This window comes from Schistocerca cancellata, chromosome 4 (genome assembly GCF_023864275.1).
Source record: "Schistocerca cancellata isolate TAMUIC-IGC-003103 chromosome 4, iqSchCanc2.1, whole genome shotgun sequence".
In the NCBI taxonomy this organism is placed as follows: domain Eukaryota; kingdom Metazoa; phylum Arthropoda; class Insecta; order Orthoptera; family Acrididae; genus Schistocerca; species Schistocerca cancellata.
This window is the reverse complement of record NC_064629.1, coordinates 198,551,481-198,574,573: the sequence shown is the minus strand read 5'-3', so window position 1 is coordinate 198,574,573 and position 23,093 is coordinate 198,551,481. Positions and strand designations below refer to the sequence as shown.

General features: G+C 40.6%; 1 protein-coding gene across 1 annotated transcript in view; it reads left to right on the top strand.

Annotated features, from left to right (window-relative positions):
• Nucleotides 1-23,093, top strand: part of LOC126184613 (dual specificity protein phosphatase MPK-4) — a 125,016-nt gene that overhangs the window by 87,961 nt on the left and 13,962 nt on the right. The window contains exon 7 of the mRNA XM_049927068.1: nt 8,332-8,431. Coding sequence (XP_049783025.1) covers nt 8,332-8,431 — 100 coding nt within the window. The remainder of the gene's footprint in view (nt 1-8,331; nt 8,432-23,093) is intronic.

Sequence of the window (23,093 nt, the reverse complement as noted above, 5' to 3'; positions counted from 1 at the left end):
GCACGCAGGCACGGCTGGCTGAGGCAGGCGGCAAGGCAAGCGTTTTGATGTGCCAGCTGCGTCTTCCAAGATCGACAACCTCATACTCTTAGCTGCTGTGGTGACATGCTACACCAGGAAATACGATGTTCAGGAAATAAATAAGAAACAACTGTTTTACAAGAAATTGCATACTAAATTTATTGGGTCTCTGTAGCTTGACTTTTCTTTTCATTACAAGATCGAAAATATCTGGCGTCAAAGTGTTCGCAGCGTTAATGCGGAGGATGGCCTTCGTTGTTGCATCCTGAAGAAACGATCGTTCCGTACTTTTTACTCTTTTCATTGCTGAGAAAAGCTGCTCACAACAATACGTAGATCCAAACAAGCACATGATCTGAGCGGCATTGTTGTGAAGCTTGGGAAATGTTTTTTGCTGTAATGAATGATACCATCATGACAAATCAAACGTGTTGAAGCACCTGTCTGTCAACAAAATTGAATTTTGCTAATCAATAATCTCCAATTGAAGTGATGATGACAAGTCATTGGGGGAAACTGAAAAAGGAGTGCTGAACACCTTAAGTTCCATTTCCAAACTAGTAAGGTCTCGGAATCATGTTTCAAACGACGTGATGAGCTGCTTTAACTTCGCTTGGTAATCGCCGAAAGTAGTACCTTCAGGTAGTTATAAAGAAGCAAGATGATTGAAGAACGTTAAATGTCCATTAGTCATATGCCTCTCAAATAAACGTAACTTTTGCATGAACGCTTTGATCTGATCGTGCATGTCAACGATTAGCTGCCCTTTGCCCCGCAGTGACAGATTTAAATTATTCAGATGCATAGTTATGTCAGCTAGGAACGCCAGCTCTGATATCCATTTTATATCTTTCAGACAACGCATTTCTTCCCCTTTCATTTCGAGAAAAAGGGTTATTTCCTCGCGAATGGCAAAGAAAACATCAAGAACTTTTCCCCGACTCAGCCAACGAACTGTACTGTGGTAAGGTATATCCCCATACTCCGCTTCCATATCTTTCAGGAATCCTTTGAATTGACGATGATTCACACCGGCACAAAATTCACACACTTCACGACATCTTTCATTACGCCACCTAGCTCTACTGTTTCAGCGCACAGTGCCTCTTGGTGAATAAAACAATGAAGAGTCAAAATGTCTTTCCCGAATTCGTCCCTGAGTTTATTTTTCAAACAAGAAGCATAACCTTGGTGACACCCGATCATTTGTGGTGCACCGTCTGTCGCTACAGAATGGAGCTTATCCCACGGCAAATTCAAATTGTCCACTGATTCACAAATGACGTCAAAAATGTCACGTATTGGTGCGGTGTAATCGAGTGGTACCACATCCAAGAGTTCCTCAGTTACTTGCAGCTCCATGTCGACACCACACACGAAGACTGCAAGCTGAGAACAGTCAGATATGTCGGTGCTTTAGTCAAGCGCTAGCGAAAATGCAACAAAGCTCTCCGCCTTTTTCCTGAGTTGTGTCTCTAAATCCGCTGCCATGTCCAGGATTCGACGAGATATTGTTTGCTTCGACAGGCAAACCCCTTGAATTGCCTGCACCTCCCTTGCACGATTTTACGAGTGGTCCCACCGAAAACGGCTTGCCACTCGCCGCAATGATGTGAACGACCCTTCAGCTTGCTCGAATTGCAGATTCGGTAGTGTTTTCTCTGCTCTCATTCACCTGAAAATTATAAACGCATTATAGAACACGAACTATGTTACATGTTTTGATACCCTCCGTATTACGAAACCGTTTTTAAACTTACGTCCCCTGGTATGTAGTTTCTAAGCCTGGCTATCAGTTCTCTGCGTGCAACGCCTTCTACCTGATCGTAGTGCGCTGCGTGAAGACGTGTATAATGTCGTTGTATATTGTACCTCTTCACAGAATTAAATACTTTATGACATACAAGACACTGCGGACGACCATCCCTCTCAATGAATAGAAAGGTTTCCTCCAATAGAGATACAGGGCTCCCGAGGCTAATCATCGCTGTCATTGAACACAGATTATTGCGTCAGTTGCGGATGCATGCGGCCAGGGGGCAGTGAGTTCGCTTTCCCCTTCCACGCGGGCTCCGAGCTGCCACAGTGAGCGCTCTGGAGCGCTCCGGCTCCCTGGAGCTCGGTTGGAACAGCCTGCCTTAGGTGAATCATGACAACAAGGCCTCTCGATGACTCGACCATCTTGAGCAGAGATTTAAAAGGTAACTGAATCTGAAAAGGGAATATGCCACATTCATGTGTAAGTATATTGAACTATGACTCATGGAGGTCTCTAATTCTCAGGATATTGTTGGGCCAAGGTTTTACTTTCCACATCACACTGTTTCCATGGACTGCAGCTGTATGAATAAGTTGAGGGTAGTGTTTCATGGTCCTGCTGCCACTTTCAATGGAGTATCTCTCAATGATATCTTGATGGTTGGTCCCACTATCCAACCAGATTTATTGTCCCATATTATAAAATTAATGTGAGTCTGTCAGATGACCTAGCAAAAATGTATCAACAGGTCTCTGTCTCCATGCTGATGATAGGAAACTGCAGAGAATTCAGTGGTGCGAATCGCCATCTAAACCAATGCCGGAATATAAATTACCTACAGTCACTTATGGAACTGCTCCTGCAGCCTTTCTTGTGACTACATATCTACAACAGTTGGCTTTGGAAGCTCAGGACAGGTTTCCAGTGGCATCATAAGCTTTGTTGTGTAGCTGCTATGTGAAAGACTTCTTTGGTGACCCAACTATCTGCTTTTGGGGAATTTCCACTGAGGAAATGGCATTCCAATAGTTACAAAGTTATGGAACAAATTCCAGTGCGGGACAAGAGAAACATATTTACCTTGTAATCTCACTGCCGAAGAAGCCATAAAACTTTAGGAATCTTATGGCACCCTGACTCTGACACATTTCAGTGCCGTGTACAGTTGTAAAATCATCAGTGCTTAAAGATTAGCAGCATAATGTTATGTCTACAATAGCATCTATTTTTGACCCACTAGGACTTCTGGGTCCAGCAGTCATAATGTGCAAGCTGTTCAGACAGTATTTGGGGCAACTAAGTCTTGATTGGCGTGAAACTCTTCCATCCAACCCGGTTAATGAATGGCATGCCCTTTATGTGTAGTTGCCTTCCGTAAATGATATTTTCAATAGAAGTAAGATCATTCCCTGTCGTCAGTATGATAAACTAAAAATCCATCTTTTTATGATGCTTCACAGTTGCTATATGGTGCTTGTGTATGCATCGGATATGTTCTTCCCAGTAACAATGTTGTAGTTTCGTTGGCTGCAGCCAAACCTCGTTTTGCACCTGTCGGACAACACACACTACCATGACTGGAATCATGTGGTGCACTGATTTTTGCTCAACTCATTTGCAAGGTGGAAATTGTCTTAGACGTCATAAAAAATAGTGTTGTACATCTGTGGATGGACTCCATAATAGTTCTCTATTGCTGGCAACATAGTCCTAGTCACTGGAAAACTTTTGTTGCCAACAGGGTCTGTGAAATTTAGGACTGAGTACAGTTTCTAGTTGGAGACATGTTAAATCAGAAGACAGCCCTGCTGGTAGCTTATCATGTGGCGTTAGTCCCACAGTGGTGGTCTGGCCCTTCATGACTATCAAACTATGACCTAGACTACAGCAGTTGTCCTTTACTTGTGGTAGAAGATACACCAGAAAGAATGTGTGTCCAAGTATCCTTGGCATCTGTCATTAAGCTTGATGATGAATTGCTGTGTAAATATTCTTTATTCAAGAAAACCAACAGGGTTTTGGCTTATGCACTGAGGTTTTCTAACAACAATAGGTTGCAACAAGCAGACTGAATAACTGGGCCAGTCACCTCACAAGAATGCCAAAATGGTATCAAAAGAGCCTTTGGCATAGTTCAACATGGTGAATGTGGCAGTGAGATCACTTTGCTGAAGGTCAATGCCTCTGTTTCACACAATAGCAAATTAGAAGATTTGCACCAGTTCATTGATCCAGAAAGTATTTTGTGAGTGGGAGGGAGGTTGATGAATGTTAATGTAGCGTATGATGAGTGACATCCTATTATCATACTACATGAGATCATTTGACAAAAATTCTCACTGTGTATGAACATGAAAATCAGTTGTGTTCTGAGTCACAGCTTTCACTGTCTATGTTCCAGAAGACGTTTTGGATTCCCAATGGGCAGAACAGTCAGAAGCATCATCGGGAAATGTTTGAAATGCTTTAGGTATAAGTCCTAGGTTGCAGTTCAACTTGTGGGTCAGCTACCAGCATCTAGAGTAAACCAGTCTCATCCTTTCAGTTTTGTGGAGTGGATTATGTAGGCCCTGTTATTGTGAAGCATGGTGGAATATGGTGTACAGTTACTACCAAGGCCTATATTGCTTTATTTTTATGTATGACAACCAAAGTCATCCACCTATAGTTAGTTTGTGACTTAGTAACGAACTCATTTCTGGCTGTCCTGAGGAGATTCATTGTGAGAAGAGTAAAACCTTCTCATATGTATGGTAATAGTGGTACTACATGTGTAGGTGCATACAATGAACTTAAACTTTTTTTCTGCTGTGATGCTACAGATGAGTATGGTGAACTATTCAACCTCAGAGGATATCACTTGGAATTTTACTCGACCTCGTGCTCCTTATTTTGGTGGACTGTGGGAAGCAGGGCTCAAATGTATGAAGTCACATCTCAAACGTGTCATTGGCAACACAGTATTGACATATGAAGACCTGAGTACAGTGTTAACGTGGGTAGAAGTGTGTTTAAATTCAAAGCCATTGTGTGCTCTCTCTCATGACATAGATTCTCCATCTGCTCTCAGTCATGGGCATTTTCTAATTGGACAGCTGTTTTTGCCAATCCTGAACCCTCTGTCCTTAAGATTCCTGCAAACAGGTTGCACAGAGCAGCTGCATCAGTCCTCTTGGAAGAGGTGATCTATTGAATACTTGCATCAGCTGTAGCAATGCAGTAAATGCACATCAGAGGGAGCAATGCAGCCCTGGATTGGCATTCATGTTCTGACCAAGACGTATCCTTGCCTCCCTTGGTGTGGATGCTGGGTGTCGTCGAGCAGCTGTTTCCCAATCATGACAAATGTGTGCGTGTAGTGATAGTAAAAACTGCTAATGGCCAGATTAAGAGACCTACAGCAAAACTGTCTCTTCTGCCTTAGCAGTGAATCAGTTGTGTGTTCCATCTCATTTGTGTGGTGGTAAACAATAGAAGCCCATCACGTAATTGCTGTTTACAGCAACAAATCATACGACACAATCTCAGCTTGAGAAACTGTAAATTTTCACTTGTGGATCGAGTGACTATTGTCAGTATTAATTTCTTAACCGCCATATTGATGCAGTAATATTTTTCTTGCTTTTTCTGGCCTAAATATTAAGTACTCTTCATGTCTCTTATGCAGTGTGGCAATAATATTCTCTCTCTCTCTCTCTCTCTCTCTCTCTCTCCCCCCCCCCCCTCTCCCTCCGTCTCTCACCCCCCTCCCTTTTTAATTGTTAATATTTTTCATGTTTTGTATGTGTTCTGACAGTAATATTTTGTTACTTTTTGTGTATCCTAAATGTTGTATTTTATTTTTATGTGCTCTGATTTTGTATCTAGTGATATTCATTTGTATTGTTTTCCTTGTTTGGGATTGATATTTTCATTTGTTGCTCATTAAAATTGTAAAATGAGAAGTCTCATTGGAATATTATGGTGTCACTGGTAAGTCTACGAAATGGTTTGAGTCTTCTCTAACCAACCAGAAACAAAGGTTGTCATTGTAAAATACCTGTTCAGTAAGCAGTCTGTCTTCATTTGATTGGGAATTAATTACATATGATGTTCCTCAAGGTTCCATCTAGGGTCCTTTGCTTTTTCTTGTGTACGTAAATCTGTTACATTGCCAGATGCTAAGTTTGTTTTGTTTGCAGACAATACAAACATTGCAATAAGTAGCTAGTCAAGTGCAGATTTCTGCTAACCAAATTTTCACTGACATTAACAAATTATTTAAAGCTAATTCACTGTCATTAAACTTCGAAAAGACCCACTATATGCAGTTCAGAATCTGTAAGAGATTTCCTTCCAGCATGTGTACATCATATGAAGACATGCAGATTGAAGAGGTTGGCAGTGTTAAATTTCTGGGATTACAACTCAATAATAAATTCAGTTTGGAAGGGCATACCACAGAATTGCCGAAGTGCCTAAACAAGTCTGTATTTGCAGTGAGAATGATGTCAGATGTAGGAAAAATAAATATAAAAAGAACTTGCATACTTTGCTTACTTTCATTCTGTTATGTCATACGGGATCATATTCTGGGATAACACATCAAACCAAGCAAAAGTTTTTAGCACGCAAAAGTGTGTACTAAGTATCACTTGTGGTGTAAATTCGAGAACATCTAATAGAAACCTGTTCAAGGAACTTTGTATTCTGACCACTGCTTCTCAGTATATTTATTCCTTAATGAAATTTGTTGCAAGTAATATACATCTATTTCCAACCAATAGCTCAATACATAGTGTCAGTACGAGGAATAAGAACAATCTACATAAAGACCTAAAATCACTTACCTTGGTCCATAAAGTGGTCCAGTATTCAGGAACCCCATTTTCGATAAATTGCCAACAATTATTAAAATCTTGGTTTCAGTTAAAGCACGGTTTAAACAGAGTTTGAAAGACTTTTTGATGGGCAACTCGTTCTACTCTATAAATGAAAATCTTAACGAGGACTGTTAGACCTGCTTGAGTAAAAATGTCTGTTAGATTTCAGTTTTGAGAGCACTTGGTCAAAACAGTCAAGAGTAGATTTTTGTGTAAGATGAATTTATTAAAAGTGCATAACTATGTTTCATCCTGACTGTGTATTCTGTAAATATTAGCAGTTCCAGTTTATTGTAATGTATTCATCTGTTTGACGACTCCTGACAAATGATAAGGGTAGTGAGTATTATATTCGAATGTTTTATATCGTACTTTCTGACATGTTCCACACCCAGAAGAATCATCTCATTTTTGGGTCTATGGAATGAATCTAATCTAAGAGTGGGAGTATGTTGAGTTCCATAACTCACTTTGCACCCTCCAAGTGCCATCTAGTGGCATGTTGCAAACTGGTTAGGTCACCTTTTACAGTATAACCTTCTCCTTGTCTGGGAATATTGTAACTTCAGATGTATGGAACTGGACTTTCCAGGTTTTATATACATGCAAGTTCTGCCAAGTGGCCATTAAGAGCAGATACATCGGGTGTCCTGGAGATACCATAGTGAACAGAAGTATATCTTGGCCAGCCAAGCACTACAGCAGATAGAAATGTACAGTTTGTAAAGTACTGTGGAGTAGCGTCTTGTGTATTATGGAATAAAATATTTTTACATAACAGGTTGTGTTAAATCTCATCATTGTGGAGAGCAAATAAAGGGAGGTTAGTGAGTCCTTTTGTACTATACACTCCAAACCTAAATGTACAAGTGCAGGAGGACCAGAGGCCTGCAAGTGAACTGCATACAACTAGATATCAAGGAAAAAAATTGGGAGATTTATACACTGAAATAATAAATTTCTTTTGAGCCATAATTGTATGTCACCTACATGCAGCATCGTAATGTAGGGATTTCACCAGCATCAGTTCAGCTAAAGAGTTTTTTTTACACGTGTAGTCTTGTAGGACCAAATCAAGGAGCAGATCTTCATGGTCATGGAAATAAATAATTATTTTGACCAACTGTGTTGTTGCCTACGTGAGTGAGCACCATTTCCATCAGGTAATCCACCATCTCTGTTATCTTTGTTTGCTGATAAACAAATGGCAATAATTTCATCATCAGAAATCATACTGTAACCAATGTCCTTGTTTTTTCACAGCATGTCTGAGCATACTGAAATCTTTGCAAATGCTTCATGACAAATTCAGCAGCAATGTTTTTCAACAGTTTTCCTTTATCCATCCTATACAGTTCATCTAAATTTTTGTCCACGAACACTACAACTTTCTTTTTCTTTGTTGCCAGTTTAAACTCTCAACAAATAGGACAATACAGTACTTTACAGCTCAGAGTCAACTTGTTAATCGACACGTAGCCAGGATCTGTATATAGCACTCGGTTGAATTTAAATTTAATCGTTATTGTCATAGATTGTTGCCTCTAATCCAGTTAATGAGGTCCAGGTAAACAAAGTTCCACTGTACCACATTTCAGCCTTCTTAAGAAACTAGTATGAATTCAACCTAAAATAGTTTCCTTACTTGTTTGATTTGGGGTACAACATAACAAGAGAAAATTGTTACAGTCAAGATATTGCCAAAAAGCTGTGCAGATGTTGTGAAGCCAGATCCGGGTTTAGTCACCGTTAGACCGGAGCCTCTGGTCTATTGTTGCCGTAAGTGTAGGTGAGTGTTGGTAAATGTTTAGTTTACAACACTAGTTCTAAACCGCCACTGAAATTTCTTCCTTATAAGTCTAAGCAAACCAGATAACTGATATTGCAGTGTGTGCCTTGTGCTCATATTGCAGTGTGTGCCTTGTGCTCATGGGCAGTGTGTAACTTTAGTATTGTCTGTTTCCCATGCTTTTTTGAAATTACATTAAGATGAAATGTAGAACAATCTAAAATAATAGAAAGTCTAATTAGATATGCTTTTCTATTTAAATGTTAGTTTCTTTCTCACATATACACGAACTGTAGGAGGATCAAGCATTTTATAAGTGGGAAATAATACTGAGTTTCACACTGTAACTTTGGAAGTGGATAGGGAATATAGATCACATTTATTTACATTCAGTGCAATTTACTTTTTTAAAAAAACAAGCTGATTCAGCTGACAATGTTTGCATATTAGCTCATTTACCAATAAATCTCTACAAGAAAAGAGTTTCAGTCAGCAGCAGAGTGTGTGCTGTGATTGGAACTTCCTGTTGGATTAAAGCTGTGTCGTAGACCAGGGCTTGAAAGGCCAAGTTCGAGATTGGAGTCCCACTCCAGCAGACAGTTTTAATCTGCCAGAAAGCTTTAAATCTCTAAACATACACAATGTTTCATTGCAGTGTGAGAAATGTGCAACAAAACGTAAAATTTTGACAACTCCAATGACAATAGCCTCAGATGGATGTCAGTTTTCAGATTTTTTGCCCATGTGCACATCTTGGAAGGTTGCATGTAATTATTGTTTTCTATTATTAATATATATACTACAGAATGTTTTTATGTTTATTCTTTTGCACAGTCTAGCGCCAATATATATGAAGGATAGCTTTGGAAATTGAATGTAAATGTAGTGAAATATTTAAGGATAAATGTCTTTTACTAATTTCAGAGTGTCATTGTTGGCTTTATTGTTAATTTTATGGATTTAGAGTACTGAATGTAAAATGTCACAGCTACTACTCCTTGTGATGTGCATTATAAATTTCTACTTTTCTGGTGTGCTATAGTGAAAAATTGTTGGTAATTTGTAGCAAATTTATCAGCTTCTGTTCTTGTTGAGGTTTTATATTTCAGTAGCTTAATTGAAGTTTTAATTCATCAATTATTCAATTAATATTATCTTGTGGTGCTTCAAGAAATGCGGTTTGAGAAGTTGATCATGATGCCTCCAGTATGCAAACTATATTGAGTGTGTTTGGATTTGCGGTATAATATGAATATTGTTTAAATACTTAACAGAATTTTTAATATTGAAAAAAATTTGTCAGTTATTTGCTAGATTCACATACAAATATACTCAGCCCATATAAAAATAGTTCTTAACCAGTGTGATATAAAGTTTTAAAAATGTTTGTAGTGTATGGGAAACTTTCTCTGGACCGAGACTACTTTTTTTGAGAAAGTTTCCCATACACTACAAACATTTTTAAAACCTTATATCACACTGGTTAAGAATTATTTTTATATGGGTTGAGTATATTTGTATGTGAATCTAGCAAACAATTGACTTTTTTTTTTTCAATATTAAAAATTATATGAGAAAAGGTAGAGAAATCTTTGCTGTTTTTATAGAATTAGAAAAGGCTTTTGACAGAGTTCAGTGGAATAACCTGATGGATATTTTGAAGAGGAAAGGAGTAGATTGGAAAGAGAGACGAGTGATACAGAATCTATATTTACACCAGAAAGCGAGGATAAGGATTGGAAATGAAATGTTAGAAGGAAGCAGCATTGGACGCGGTGTTAGACAAGGTTGTTGCCTTTCCCCACTGTTGTTGAACGCATACCTTGAAAAGATTATTGCAAAAGGCTTAGATGGGAAAAGAGGAATATGTATTGGTGGAAAGAGAATAGAATGTATAAGATTTGCTAATGACGTGGTATTAGTGGCAGAAAGTGAGCGGACAGTGAATAACATGCTGAAAGATCTGAGTGAAGGTTGTGTGGAATATGGGATGCAAACAAACACAGCAAAAACAAAGAGTATGGTCATCAGTACAAGACACAGACTGTCCAGTGTTAAAATAGGATAATCTACCATTAGCCAAGTAAGTGCATTTAAATATCTTGGAAGCACAATAACTGAAGACTTGAGACGTCACTAGGAGGTGAAAACGCAAATTGCCATAGCGAAGGAGGCATTCAACAGAAAGAGCAGACTCTCATGTGGCAAATTAGATAAAGGTCTAAGGAAAAGGCTTGGCAAATGTTTCGTCTGGAGTGTGGCACTATATGGGGCAGAAACATGGATGCTGAGACAAGAGGATGAAAAAAGGTTAGAAGCATTTGAGATGTGGATGTGGAGGAGAATGGAGAGAATAAGCTGGATGGAAAGAGTGATTAATAAAAGATTATTGGAAAGGGTTGGTGAGAGACGATGTCTGCTGAAGGTTGTAAGAGAAAGGAAAAAGAACTGGTTGGGACATTTATTGAATGCCTTGGAAGGATTGGTTTGTGGGAGAGGACTGAGAGGAAGGAGGAGATACAAGATGATAGACAACATAAAGGGAAGAGGAAATTATGCAGACCTGAAGAGGATGGCAGAAGACTGGACAGCCTGCCTTTTGGCACAACACATGATGATGATGATGATGATGATGATGATGATGATGATGATGATGATTTATGGGAAACTGTAAATTACACTAATGATAGAGAATTATTTGAGGACTTTTTTTTTAACATCCATTGATATAGGGTCAGTTTCATTGTTACATATTTTTTGGATAGTTACTTGTATCGATTCTTTTCCCAACAATAGCTTGTTATTAATTTAAAAGCATCATTGTTTTCTGTGTTCTACAGGTACTTCTTAGTAACAATTTCAGTCTTACATATAATATTTTTGAGTAAATGTTGTGTTTATAATGACCTAGTGCATTGTCTTCACAAATTGCATCACATGGAATGTCTTGTATGACTCCTGATGAAAACACAGACACTGAGTGAAGTGTTCCGCGCAGTGTAAGCTCATTTCAAATTAATTAACTTAATCAGTAAATACCAACCCCCAGAGTGAACGTGAAATTGTCGAGGATGGTAGTCTTTGACATTTAACTGATAGATTTCGAGAAGTTAATTGTTTTGCAGTGCCATTTTTGGGAGCTGCTCAGCTAGTGTCTACTGCCTGATCCTATTATCAACAGAAAATTATGTAAGTTTTGTTAAAAAAACAATCATTTTTATGGTTGTCAAAATAAGCAAAATTATCTTCCACTCCATTACCACAAACACTGTTTTTCCACATTAAGACTGCACCCCATACTTTTGTTGCTGACATCCGTGTCTCATTTTCCAGAAAGTTCTGGTACATTTTACATCATTAATCTTGTCAATTTGAGATATGACCCAGTTGTTTGCCAGTGAGAAAAAAGAAGAGCTATAATTTAAAGGAAAAGTAGGATGTAAGTAACTTAAAGCAGCAACTGGATAAATTAACCCCCCCCCCCAAATCTGTGTTTTGCAACAAAAATTGTTTTTATCTATGGAACCTGTTAATTTCCCCTACAGAAAATTTTAGGACCTGCTATTTATCAGTCTTCGCTCTGCCTCCTTTAGTTCCGTTCCATCTGCAGTCCTCTGATCTGACACCTATTTTGCATTGGTCAACAGAGGCAAACTGATGTACTTACGTAGTGCATATCTTATCACCATGAATTTCAGACATGTGAACTACTTGTGCTGAGAATACACAATTTTATGATTCAATGTGACATAATAAATCAGCAGTACTTCTTTTAAAAGAATTCTCATTTTCTTTAAAAAAAAAAAAAAAAAAAAAAAAAAAGTTTGGCATGAGTTGGGTGAGGCATCAGCCAAGTATTTTATCGTTTGATTTGATTTTGGCAGGGAAGCTAAAACAGTTTTGGTCTGACCCGCCACTGTCCGCACTGAAACAGAGTTTATTGTGCAGTATCACTCCCTGTATGCCTAGTAAAGCAAACCAATGCCCTTAAATAGTGCAAGGAGTCCCTTTAGCAGTTCTTTGTTAGACACAATTTCTTCAGATCTGGTTGTCCCGAAAATTGTCTCTCTCTTGCTCTCCAATGCCATGCGTTCGAAGATTACGTGTGATGCAGTTTCTTCACTCTCATCACAGATCCTTCATTCAGGGTCTTCTTCCATTATACCCATTGTATGTAGGTGCTTTTTGAAATTCCCATGGCTGGTCATCAGTCCAACCATGAGTTAATCTCTTTCCTGTTCAAGCCCAGGTTACAGAGCTTTTAAAACACAGCTTTGGCATCATTACCTTACCATGTTTTTGTTTATAGACCTTGGTCCAGTATTCTATGTGCTGTCTCCTAAGCTAGTTATGTAGTTGTACTTGGTGATTGTCAGGACAGGTTCTGGTCCAATGAATGGAGTCTTTGCCCCCATCTTTGCCAGTCTGTCGGCTTGTTCATTGCCACAGATCCCTGAGTGGCCAGGGACCCACACTAGGTTTACGCTATTGCTTCCCCCTACCTCCACCAGAGCCCTGTGACATTCTGCAACAATCTTAGATCTTGTTGCAGGAGCTGCCAATGATTTCAGGGCTGCCTGGCTGTCTGAACAGATGTAGATGCTATTGTCCTTGTAACACATATGCATATTCTCCTCCACAAAAACCCTGGTTGCGGTAATTTAAGCTTGGAATACCGAGGCCAGTTTTCGTAGAGAAATGATGCCCTCCAGTCTTGGCTGAACCCTGTACACTGTAACCCCAGCGCCTTGGTCTGATTTCGACCCATCAGTGAACCAGACGATGTCCCACGTATGATGTCAAACTGTTTTTTCCCACTGCTCCCTGCTTCTAATTATTATAATGTAAGGCTTGTTGAAGCAGTTAGGAGTTGTTATATAGTCGGCCAGCATTTCCCCTGCTATTCTTATATTTACCTTGCTCATTATTTTAGTGTGTGATTCTGGATATCCCAATGAGATCCAGTTTTTACCAGTTTTGAGACTGTCTGCACCAGTTGCTGCCTCCATCTTGACCCAAAGATGTAGTGGAAGCATGTCCAGCATGGCTTCCATTCCAGCAGTTGGTGTGCTGCTAATTCGGCCTGTTATGGCTAAGCAGGCCAGTCTCTGCACCTTAGCAAGCTCCTTAGCTGCAACCTGCTGTTCTACCTTCTTCCACCACACTACAGCCCCGTAGGAGATCCTAGGTGTAACCACCGTGGTGTATATCCAGTGCTTACCTCTGGGACTTAGGCCCCAGTTTTTGTCACAAGCTCTTCTGGTACCTTTCACCTTGGAGCAGATGCTCTTAATGTGAGAGGTCCATGTTAGTTTCTCATCTAAGATTACCCCTAGCTATTTCACTATCCCCTTCACAGCTAGAGTTTTATCGAAAAGCTTTAGATTCCAACTTGGGTGTTGGATGTGCTTCTTCGTGAATGGTACTGCAACAGTCTTCTTAGGATTAACCATTAGATCCTGTTTAATGCACTAGTCCTGCACAATGTCCAGTGCGCCTTGTGCCATATTCCTACCTTTGTCAGTAAATTTGCCAAGTATTACTATGACAAGGTCATCTGCATATCCTTGGCAAAAGCATTGCCTGGAATTTATTTCCTTAATGAGTTCGTTCACCTCTAGATTCCACAGTAAAGGGGACAAAACTCCACCCTGTGGACTACCCCTAGTGGTGTTAATTACCGTCTTTTCATTCATCACTGTGCCCTGGCCTCCATCTTCCTCCCACTAAGCACGGTGCTAGTCCAACTACATATAGTGGTCCCTAGGTCAAACAGCTCTTCTGGCCTAACTATGGAATTGTAGATTGTGTTACTAAAAGCCCCTCGATGCCCAGGAAGATGCATAGGGCTGTTTCTTGAAAGTGGAGTGCTTTCTCCACCCTCCCAATGAGTTGATGGAGAGCTGTCTCACATGATTTACCTGGTTGATATGCGTGTTGGTTTGAATGTAGAGAAACCCCAATTAGCCTCCTCTCCCTAGTTGGCCTCCTCTCCTCAACATGTACATTAACTGTTTTTTCCAGTGTTTTAAGAATGGAGGAGGATAGACTGATTGGTCTCATATCCTTGGCCTTGGTATGATCAATTCTCCCTGGCTTTGGAATAAAGACAACCTTCACTGCCCTGCATGTATTGGGAAAGATTCCTGCTGCTAGGCTAACCCTGAATAACCTGTATAGCACTCTAATAAGATTGTCTCCGGCCTGTTGCAGGGGAGCTGGAAAGATTCCATCTGGGCCAGGTGACTTGAACGGTTGGAATGTTCCCACTGCCCGTTGGATTTTGCTGAAGTCGACACACTCCTTGGCCGATTCCCAGTCCTCTCTTGGAGTGCCTGAGAACCATTGTCTCTCAGGGATCACATTCTGCTCTGTGTTATCCGCCAGAGCACATTGAGGAAAGCGAGTATTAAGGAGCAGTTCCAGCGTCTCACGTGCTGTCTTTGTATATTCCCCATCCTCCTTCCTCAACATACCTCCTGGATTAGTTGGTACTCTAGTGAGGATTTTGTGAAGTCTGTCTTCCAGTTCCTCACAGAATGCCTCCTTTGCTTGTCTAGTTGACAAGGGCCTTATAATATTTTGCCCATTATCCTTTGTCTCACAAGGTGAAACAGTCTTCGTACCTGTTTTCTTCATGTTTCCAAGTTATTTTTCCACCAAGACACACTCCTATTTGTGCACTTCTTGGCGACTGAGCAGTTGTCCTGGTATGAGGTCACTATGGCAGAGGTTACAGCCCCTGCTACTTCCTCAAACTTACTGGATTCCTTATCGAGGTTTTAATTTCCGATAAGCTTAAGTCAAGGTCCCTCCTATATGTCTCCCAGTCTGTTTTCTTGGGGCTCCTGTAGGCCGTGGTCTGTCTGATTCCCATTTCAACCTTGAATTTAATGTACATGTGATCCGATGAGGATGTCTCTAATGCCACATGCCATTGTTTGACATAGCTGCCAATCATCATGGAACCAAAAGTTATGTCAGTTACTTCTTCCCTTTAGCTCTTCCTGAATGTAGGTTTGTCACCCCTGTTCAGGACCTCCAAGTTGTTAGACGAGAGAAATTCAAGAAGGTACTCACCTCTACTGTTGGTGTCCTTGCTGCCCCACACTAGGTTGTGAGCATTGGCATCACAGCCAACCAACAGTCGATTGCCTTGCCGATGACAAGCTTCTGTCAGTCTCCTCAGCTCCAGAGGAGGAGGAGAGCTGTCTTCGTAAGGAAGGTATGCTGAAGCCAAAACAATTTCCCTCATTGTACCTTCCTCACATTGCTGCATCCTGATGGTCACCAGGTCCCTGGAACAGAGATCCATCATTGGCATGAAAGAGATTCCATTTCTCATATAGATGCATGTTCTGAAGTTTCTTAGATTTCTAGCATAAATCAGCTTACCTCGAGTGCCAACAAGGCCCGATACATCCCCTTTAAACAAGTAGGTTTCTTGTACCAGGGCCATGTCCACTTTCTGTCTCCCCAGGCGATGGCTCAGGGCAGCAGTGGCCCCTTTACTGTGTTGCAGATTAATCTGCAGCACCTCAAGTCTGTCTTGCTGCTATCATTGCCTTTGAGGTCTTTGATTACCCTGACGGTGATCTGCGAGAACCCTAAAAATAATTTCAGGTCTTGCTCTCTCATCGCCTTCAGGGACTTCTCTCCGACCTCCACCACCAGGGTTTGTCCTTCAGGTACAGCCTTCTGGTTGATTACTCTCCAATCCTCTGTCGAGACTTTTGGGTTGTGGACCCCTATTATCTCGAACAGAGTCTTTGGAGAAACATCCTTAAGGATCTTTGGTACCCATATTAATACCTTTGTAGTTGTAAAAAGCTCAGCTGCCATCTTGACCAGCAGCTTCACATCCTCCCACGGGGATCTCATGGGCACCTTGTCCTTGAGCCATTCCATCATATGCACCCCCTCACAGAAAAAGATGAGGGCCCTACAATCTAGATAGTCCTTCCTGAAATTGGGTCCTGGACCAGAATCTCCACCCCTAATCTTTTCAAAGAGGGCCATCTGCACATGTTCCTCCTGCTGCGAGGTGATGCCTACCAGTGGATAGCCAGTCTGTTTTGCCTATTTCTTGCTTCAGCTTTTTCTGGGCTCACTTATCCTGAGAGAAGGGAATCTTAGATTCCTCCTTTATCCTCTTGTTGCCTGTCATTAACATTGTGGGGGTCTGTGTATCCCCGTCAACCTGAGACAGTTTTCTCTTGAGGGTCTTGGGCTTAAGCCCTTTGAATTCCTCCATTTTTGTTTACGAAGCCATTCTTTTTTTTCCTTTTGTTACTGTTCCCTGAGAAGTTTCCTCCTTTGGGCCCCAGACTAGACTTTGATCTTGATCTGGTCCAACTTCTCAGTTACAGTTCCCACTTCTTGCTCAGGTCTAGACCCTGATTCAGTAGTGGGAGTGCATTCCATCAGTCTTGAGCTCGATGTTTGTGTGTCTGAGGTCTCAAAAAAAAAAAAAGGTCAAGATATTTTGATTTAAATGTCTTTGAAGCTGTCAAACGAATTGAAAAGCTAGTTCCGTTGTTTTACATCCCCAACTCTGCCCAGGACATATTCGCCACTATGTGATATGGTAGGAGCATTTTTCATTCTGGTTCCTAACTTTCGCTATACCAAAAGTTTGACATTAGAGTACCAGAGCTTGGCAACCAATGTAGATTTTTGTTGACTTTTATGACTGATCCAGTGTAGGTTTTTGTACTGCCTTTTGAACCATGTTGCTTATCTCATGGAAATGGATAAACCTTTCAGAGAACAACAGGATGACCATTAATTAAATGAATTTGTCTACCCTCTTACAAAATTTTGAACCGATTCACACAAGTTTGAAACATACAAATAGTGCCATTAACTGAACATTAATTTCACCCCACTTAAAATCTTTTGCAAAAGGAATTAATTGATTCACTCAATTTGCCTGGACACCAGATCTGACTTGTCATTCAAACCTTGCTTAATTTGCTGTAACATAGCTACAGTAGGACAGATGTTTGAATGGCTGTACAAATGGCCACTGGTTCAGGCTAAACTACAAGCTTTGTATTCCATGTCCCTATCTCAGACAGGAACTGAGCACCAATATCTCCCCAAACTGCAGTTCCTTATGCGGTCTTTTCATACATATTTGTTACAGTGCTTCAGTGCTGTAGTGACTAAACTATTTGTTCCACTGAGTCTTTGAGTTGCTAGGCAAGTTTATAATACCTCAGCTGCAAGATCTCTTCAATATTAGAAAATTGCTCCATAAAATTTTTTAGTGAAGTCTTCATTTGTGAAAACTTCAAGTGGAGGCTAGGTGATGCATTTAACAGCTTTAGGTACTTACTGCAGCCAAAAAACCAATAGAAATTTTTGACTAGTGTACTGGAGCATTGACGTTCTTGCAAGGAACAAATTTTTGTCTCTGTTAGTTGTTGAGGTTAAACTGTCATTGGCAGGCAACCTCTGGGCATCTGCCACCAAGATGTAATATGTTTGCTGTGTAATGGGGAGCCACTTTCTGGACAAACCTAAATTTATCTGTCTACTTGCAGGATGAAGATGAAATGTTAAGACTGTACTCTTTCTCAGCAGAATGGGCGTGCTGCTGGTGGGTATCAACAATCAACCAAACAAAAAATAGTTGACTGTTGAGTCCTCCCAAGGAAACCACTAAAAAAAGATAGACAACCAGTAGGGACAGAATACAAATAGCATGTCAGACTATCTTTTTGGTACTGAAAAATTTAAGAAGTCTCATTCTCTTAAATCCAAAAGGGTTATTAGGGGGATTGTTGACACTTTAAAACCGGTAATATGCATGAAAAATGGGCCTCTGCTTGGTGAGGAGAGTCATCTATACAATGGCAATGTCTTTTGCCAACACTACCACCACAGACCACCTGGATCTGATATCCTTCTCCAACTGTTATATCATGGAGAGGGATATGTTTTACTTCAGGTCCAATGATTCTGCATCTCATACTCCAATAAGTACTGAAGCATCACCTTAAAAAAACTGTGTAAGAAAGATGTTGGTATGAATGGTCCACCAATCTGGGTCATAGTGGTCAGTAAGCTCCGTAGTCACTCTGTGTAGGGTATTTATACACCATCAACAACTTAACCTTGCTGGAGTCAATTCTAAAGCAGGTTTTATTATGAAAATTTCAGTAGTTTTTAATGCACTGTGTTGGTGAAGGTCTGTTTGAGAAGTTTGAACATAAGACTGGTGCTCCTCGTGTGAAGTGTTAAGGAAGGAACACTCTTTGCCATTACCATCTATAGTACACTGTTCACAATAAGGATTCCAATGGAATAATTGCTTCTAGTTCTTGGATGGTTTTATTTGTTTTGTTGCACTTCCAGTACTGCAGTAACAACTTGCCACTTGTAACTCACTGGCAGCTGGCAAGAGGAGTGGGTTTGAAGATACTAGTATTAAATTTGAAACATATACATTTTGTGTGTGTGTGTGTGTGTGTGTGTGTGAGAGAGAGAGAGAGAGAGAGAGAGAGAGAGAGAGAGAGAGTGCACACATGTGCGAGATACTGTTCCACTGTTCTCATCATATTTTTAATTAGTTTTGTTTCTTTATTTTGCTGTGGGAGGAGACAAAAAGGATACTCTAAAGCATAAAATATTTGTTCACCTTATTACAACATAGATAAGAAGAATTACTTAACTTTGTACTATCCATTTCTGTGGGAATATTGTTAGTATTTAGTACTGTCTCTGAACATTAACATATCACTTGATATAGATAAAATACAAGTGTCTCACTCAAAGTAAATTTAACAATTATCTTCATGTTGAGTTCTGCCTAATACACTGATCACACAACTGGCCCAGTAGAGGATGATGCTGTCATCTTAGTCGATGATTGCAGATTGGGCTGCATGATACTCTGCTCAATGGTTGCAGCAGTGTAGTGAAAGGTTTGTGGGTGTGGCTACACAGTGTCGCTCCTTTGTTGATGCGGCATGTAGCAACTGTTTTCTCTTGTGGTTGCGAAGTACCAACCTTGCTTTGGCACCTCGCTTGTCTGACGACAAGGCCCCCCCCCCCCCCCTCCCAATACAACACCTAACTTCTGCACCATCGTTGTGTGGGGCAGGTGACCAGAAGACTGAATGCAGGTGCAGATGAGGAGACCGTAACAGTAGCCAATGGCAGCTCCCTGTCCGCACCCGACTTGCGAGTGACCAGGAACACCGACTGAAAAACCAGTCACAGGGTGCACGCCTGCATTCTGAGAAGCTGACACTCTGATCAAGTGAGCAGCAAGGGGGGACAGTTCAGGCTGCAGGATGGATGCCAACATTTGTTATGTCAATGATGACAGTGGGATGTCTACCTTCACCGGCACTACTGTGGATGGTGCCAGCCGCGAGTGGCGGAGAGGTGTAGGTGACTGCTGGTGTGGACCCCAGTAGCATACTCTATCTGTGGGCAAACATTCTGTGGCAGAATCACTAACATACTTGGAAGTGCACTGCAGCTGGTTCTGGTGATACTGATGCAGCATAGTGGAACACTGGTTGATGTAAAAAGATCAGTTGATGGCTTTTCTAATGACGCCATGTTCCCAACACTGTTTCCTGTCAAGCACTTTAAAGAAGACTTGATCCTGTTGCTGAAACTTTTCTGACAAGGTGGAATGAATTGTTTCTGTGGCAGTCACAGGGGATGCAACAGGGTACAGTGTCCACAACTGTGTAATAATTCTGCCAGTGGCTTATCATCATGTGGCAAGGAGCAGTAGGAGGACAGAAAAACCTTTAAGGCTTGCTCCCTTGTGTGGGAGGAAGAGTTTCTCCATGTGACTTTTGAACATTCAAATAAACTGTTCCGCTTCATCCTTAGACTGAGGGCGAAAAGCTGTAGTAGTCACATGGTGGATGCTATTAGCTGCACAAAACTGTTGAAAATCAGCTGATGTGAATTGTGGTCCATTGTCTACTCACTGCAGGGAGTGGGGAATCACAAGACGTGCATTGTCATTCTCCGTATGCAACAGCAGAACACATGACTGTGGATAGTGAGTGACAAACAACATGTTAGTGGGTAGGGCATTTCTTTCAAACCATGTGGCCATACATGGTGCATGTATTCCAAAACAACATGAAGAGCTAGGTCAGAAGTAGTTGCCCCAGCAATATGCCAAAAGTCAAGAGGAAAATTTTTAAGAATTTCAAAATCTCAAGTATTGATTTGCTAACATGATTCCTCAGACGAGTCAAATGATCTGTCAGTATCGACCAGTAACTGAGACAATAACTCTGTGTTCGAATGTTGTGTGCAGTGGGTCTGTACAACAACTCATATTGATAAGTAGACAACAACAACAGAGCCCAAAGTTGCAACCTTCAAGACAGGTGTGGAAGGATTGAACGAAGCCATCAAAGGCTGATAATCTGTAATCAAATAGACCTTCTGACCATACAAATATTGGAAGAACTTGGTAAGAGCTCCCCATTTTCAAGTCAACAGTAATTGCACTGCTCTTTGTTGAGTTTTTGAAGCAGAATCAATGGGCCTCTCAGAAGAAACAGTTCTATGGGAGTGCACAGCTCGTATTCCATAAGAAGATACTAACAAAACAGGCTTAGCTGGATCGAAATGAATCAGAGGATGACAACGACAACAATAACAGCTTAACAGTGCGTCCTTTAAATGCAGATATGTGTCCTGACATTTTTTGGGACAGTGCAAAGGGAACACCTTTCCAGCTCAGCTGGTTCAGCAGATCAGCAATTTGCACAGCATTTGCAATAAACTTAACGTAATATGTGAGTTTGCCCATGACGACCTGTAGCTCCCTGATGTTGCAGGGCACCAGTAAATCATTAATTCCAGACAAGTGCGAAGAAGCAGGATGCATACTCTGTGCATTTATGAAATGCCCTAAATATTAAAGTTCTTTGTGGAACAAGGGGCACTTTTTCCTGTTACACTTTAAGCCAGCTGCAGAAAGCATTTTAAACAAACATTCTAAATTTGCCAAATGGTCAGCAGGTGTATGGCCCGTGACAACATTATCATCCTGGTAGTTTATACATGAAAGGGCTTTGGCTGCTAATTGTTCTAGGAAACTTTGAAAAACAGGAGTTGAAGCACTTATGAATGGTAGTCTTTGAAACTGGAGCATAACCAGGTGAGTGTTGATTGAAGAATATTGCTTGGACTGCTTGTCCAGCGGTAACTGTAAAAATGTCTCACTTAAATCAGTCATGGTAAAGAATCTGCTTTATGCCTATCTATTCATTAATTCTTCCAGTGGTGGGAGAGGAAATGAGTCCGACAGATTGTGTGTTTACTGTTGCTTTAAAGTCAGCACACAGATGTAAACCACCTGATGGCTTTTTTAGATTGGATAACCACATTGCCGTTACATCTTTGCAGGTTCCTGAGCAACCTGCTCATGTATTGCATGAGGGAAATGCTGTGCAAGAAAAAATCTTGGTTGAGCATTGTCTTTAACAGTAATGTGCACTTCGAAATCTTTAGCCATTCCTAATCCTGATTCAATTTTACACAAGCCATAAACATTAGTATGAGACATTGAAACACTGATTTGTAACATTGTCTTGTATGCAAAGGTTGAACAAATCAAACATGTCTAAACCAAAAATGTTTGCACTGTTTCAAGAATGGAGTACACGAAACTGTGCATTTTGAAACTTTATAAAAAGTTGCTGGCAAACTGCAGATGCCAGATACTGGAATTTTGTGTCTGTTTATATGCAGACAAAATAAAAGTAGGCTGCTGTAGCTATGGGTCACTCATCCTTTCATATGTGCTTTTATTAATAAGAGAGACTGATGCACCAGTGTTGAACTGCAATTTAATTTTCCTTTGAGTTGCTCTTAATTGAACAAAGTTTGTTCTCCTGTCTCCATACTGCAGCGGAAGAGTTCACGATGCTAAAGTGCAAGCTGTTAACCTGTTGCTTAATGGCCTTGGCGTTACAGAGTGTTCTTGTTGATTGCTGTGCTGCAGCTGTATACCTGCATAGCATTTGCTGTTGCTCAAGCCTGGGTTGCCTTGTAAACAAACTCTTGACCTTGCTTTCCACACTGGAAACATTTCGCATCATGACAACAACATGCTTTTCGATCACGAGTCAAAAACCCCCAAGGATAAGACTTCCTCATAGTATTCTGTAGTACATGTCATGTATTACAAGACTGAAAGCTTTTACCTTTATGTTTACTATTTGTATGAGCCCTGTTTTTATTCACTCTAACTCTAGACTGAGTGCCATGTGTACTGTGTTACACTGGAGTCACTGGGCTTTGAAAAAACTGCATTAACATTCACTGTCTGAGACTATGGAGAACATGTAAAGTGTCTGTTGGATTTGCATTTTTGCAGACAGCTTAAATGCGACAGTGCTTACCACAATGATAACGCTTAGCATCATGATGGGCATGACTGGTGCAGGTGTGCTGTGAAATGCTAAGAGCAAGATTCAACACCGCTAGTAAACTGAATGTTTAAATTGCAGCCCTGGTTGAGACTTTGTGTGCCACAGTGCACAAGCAATGAGCAAAACCAGTTTACTACTACTACTACTACTCCTCTGTATGGTGCAAATAGGAGAAGAAACAAAGTCAATCACTGCACTGTCATATAAGCAAGGTGCTCCGCTGATTCCAAAACACG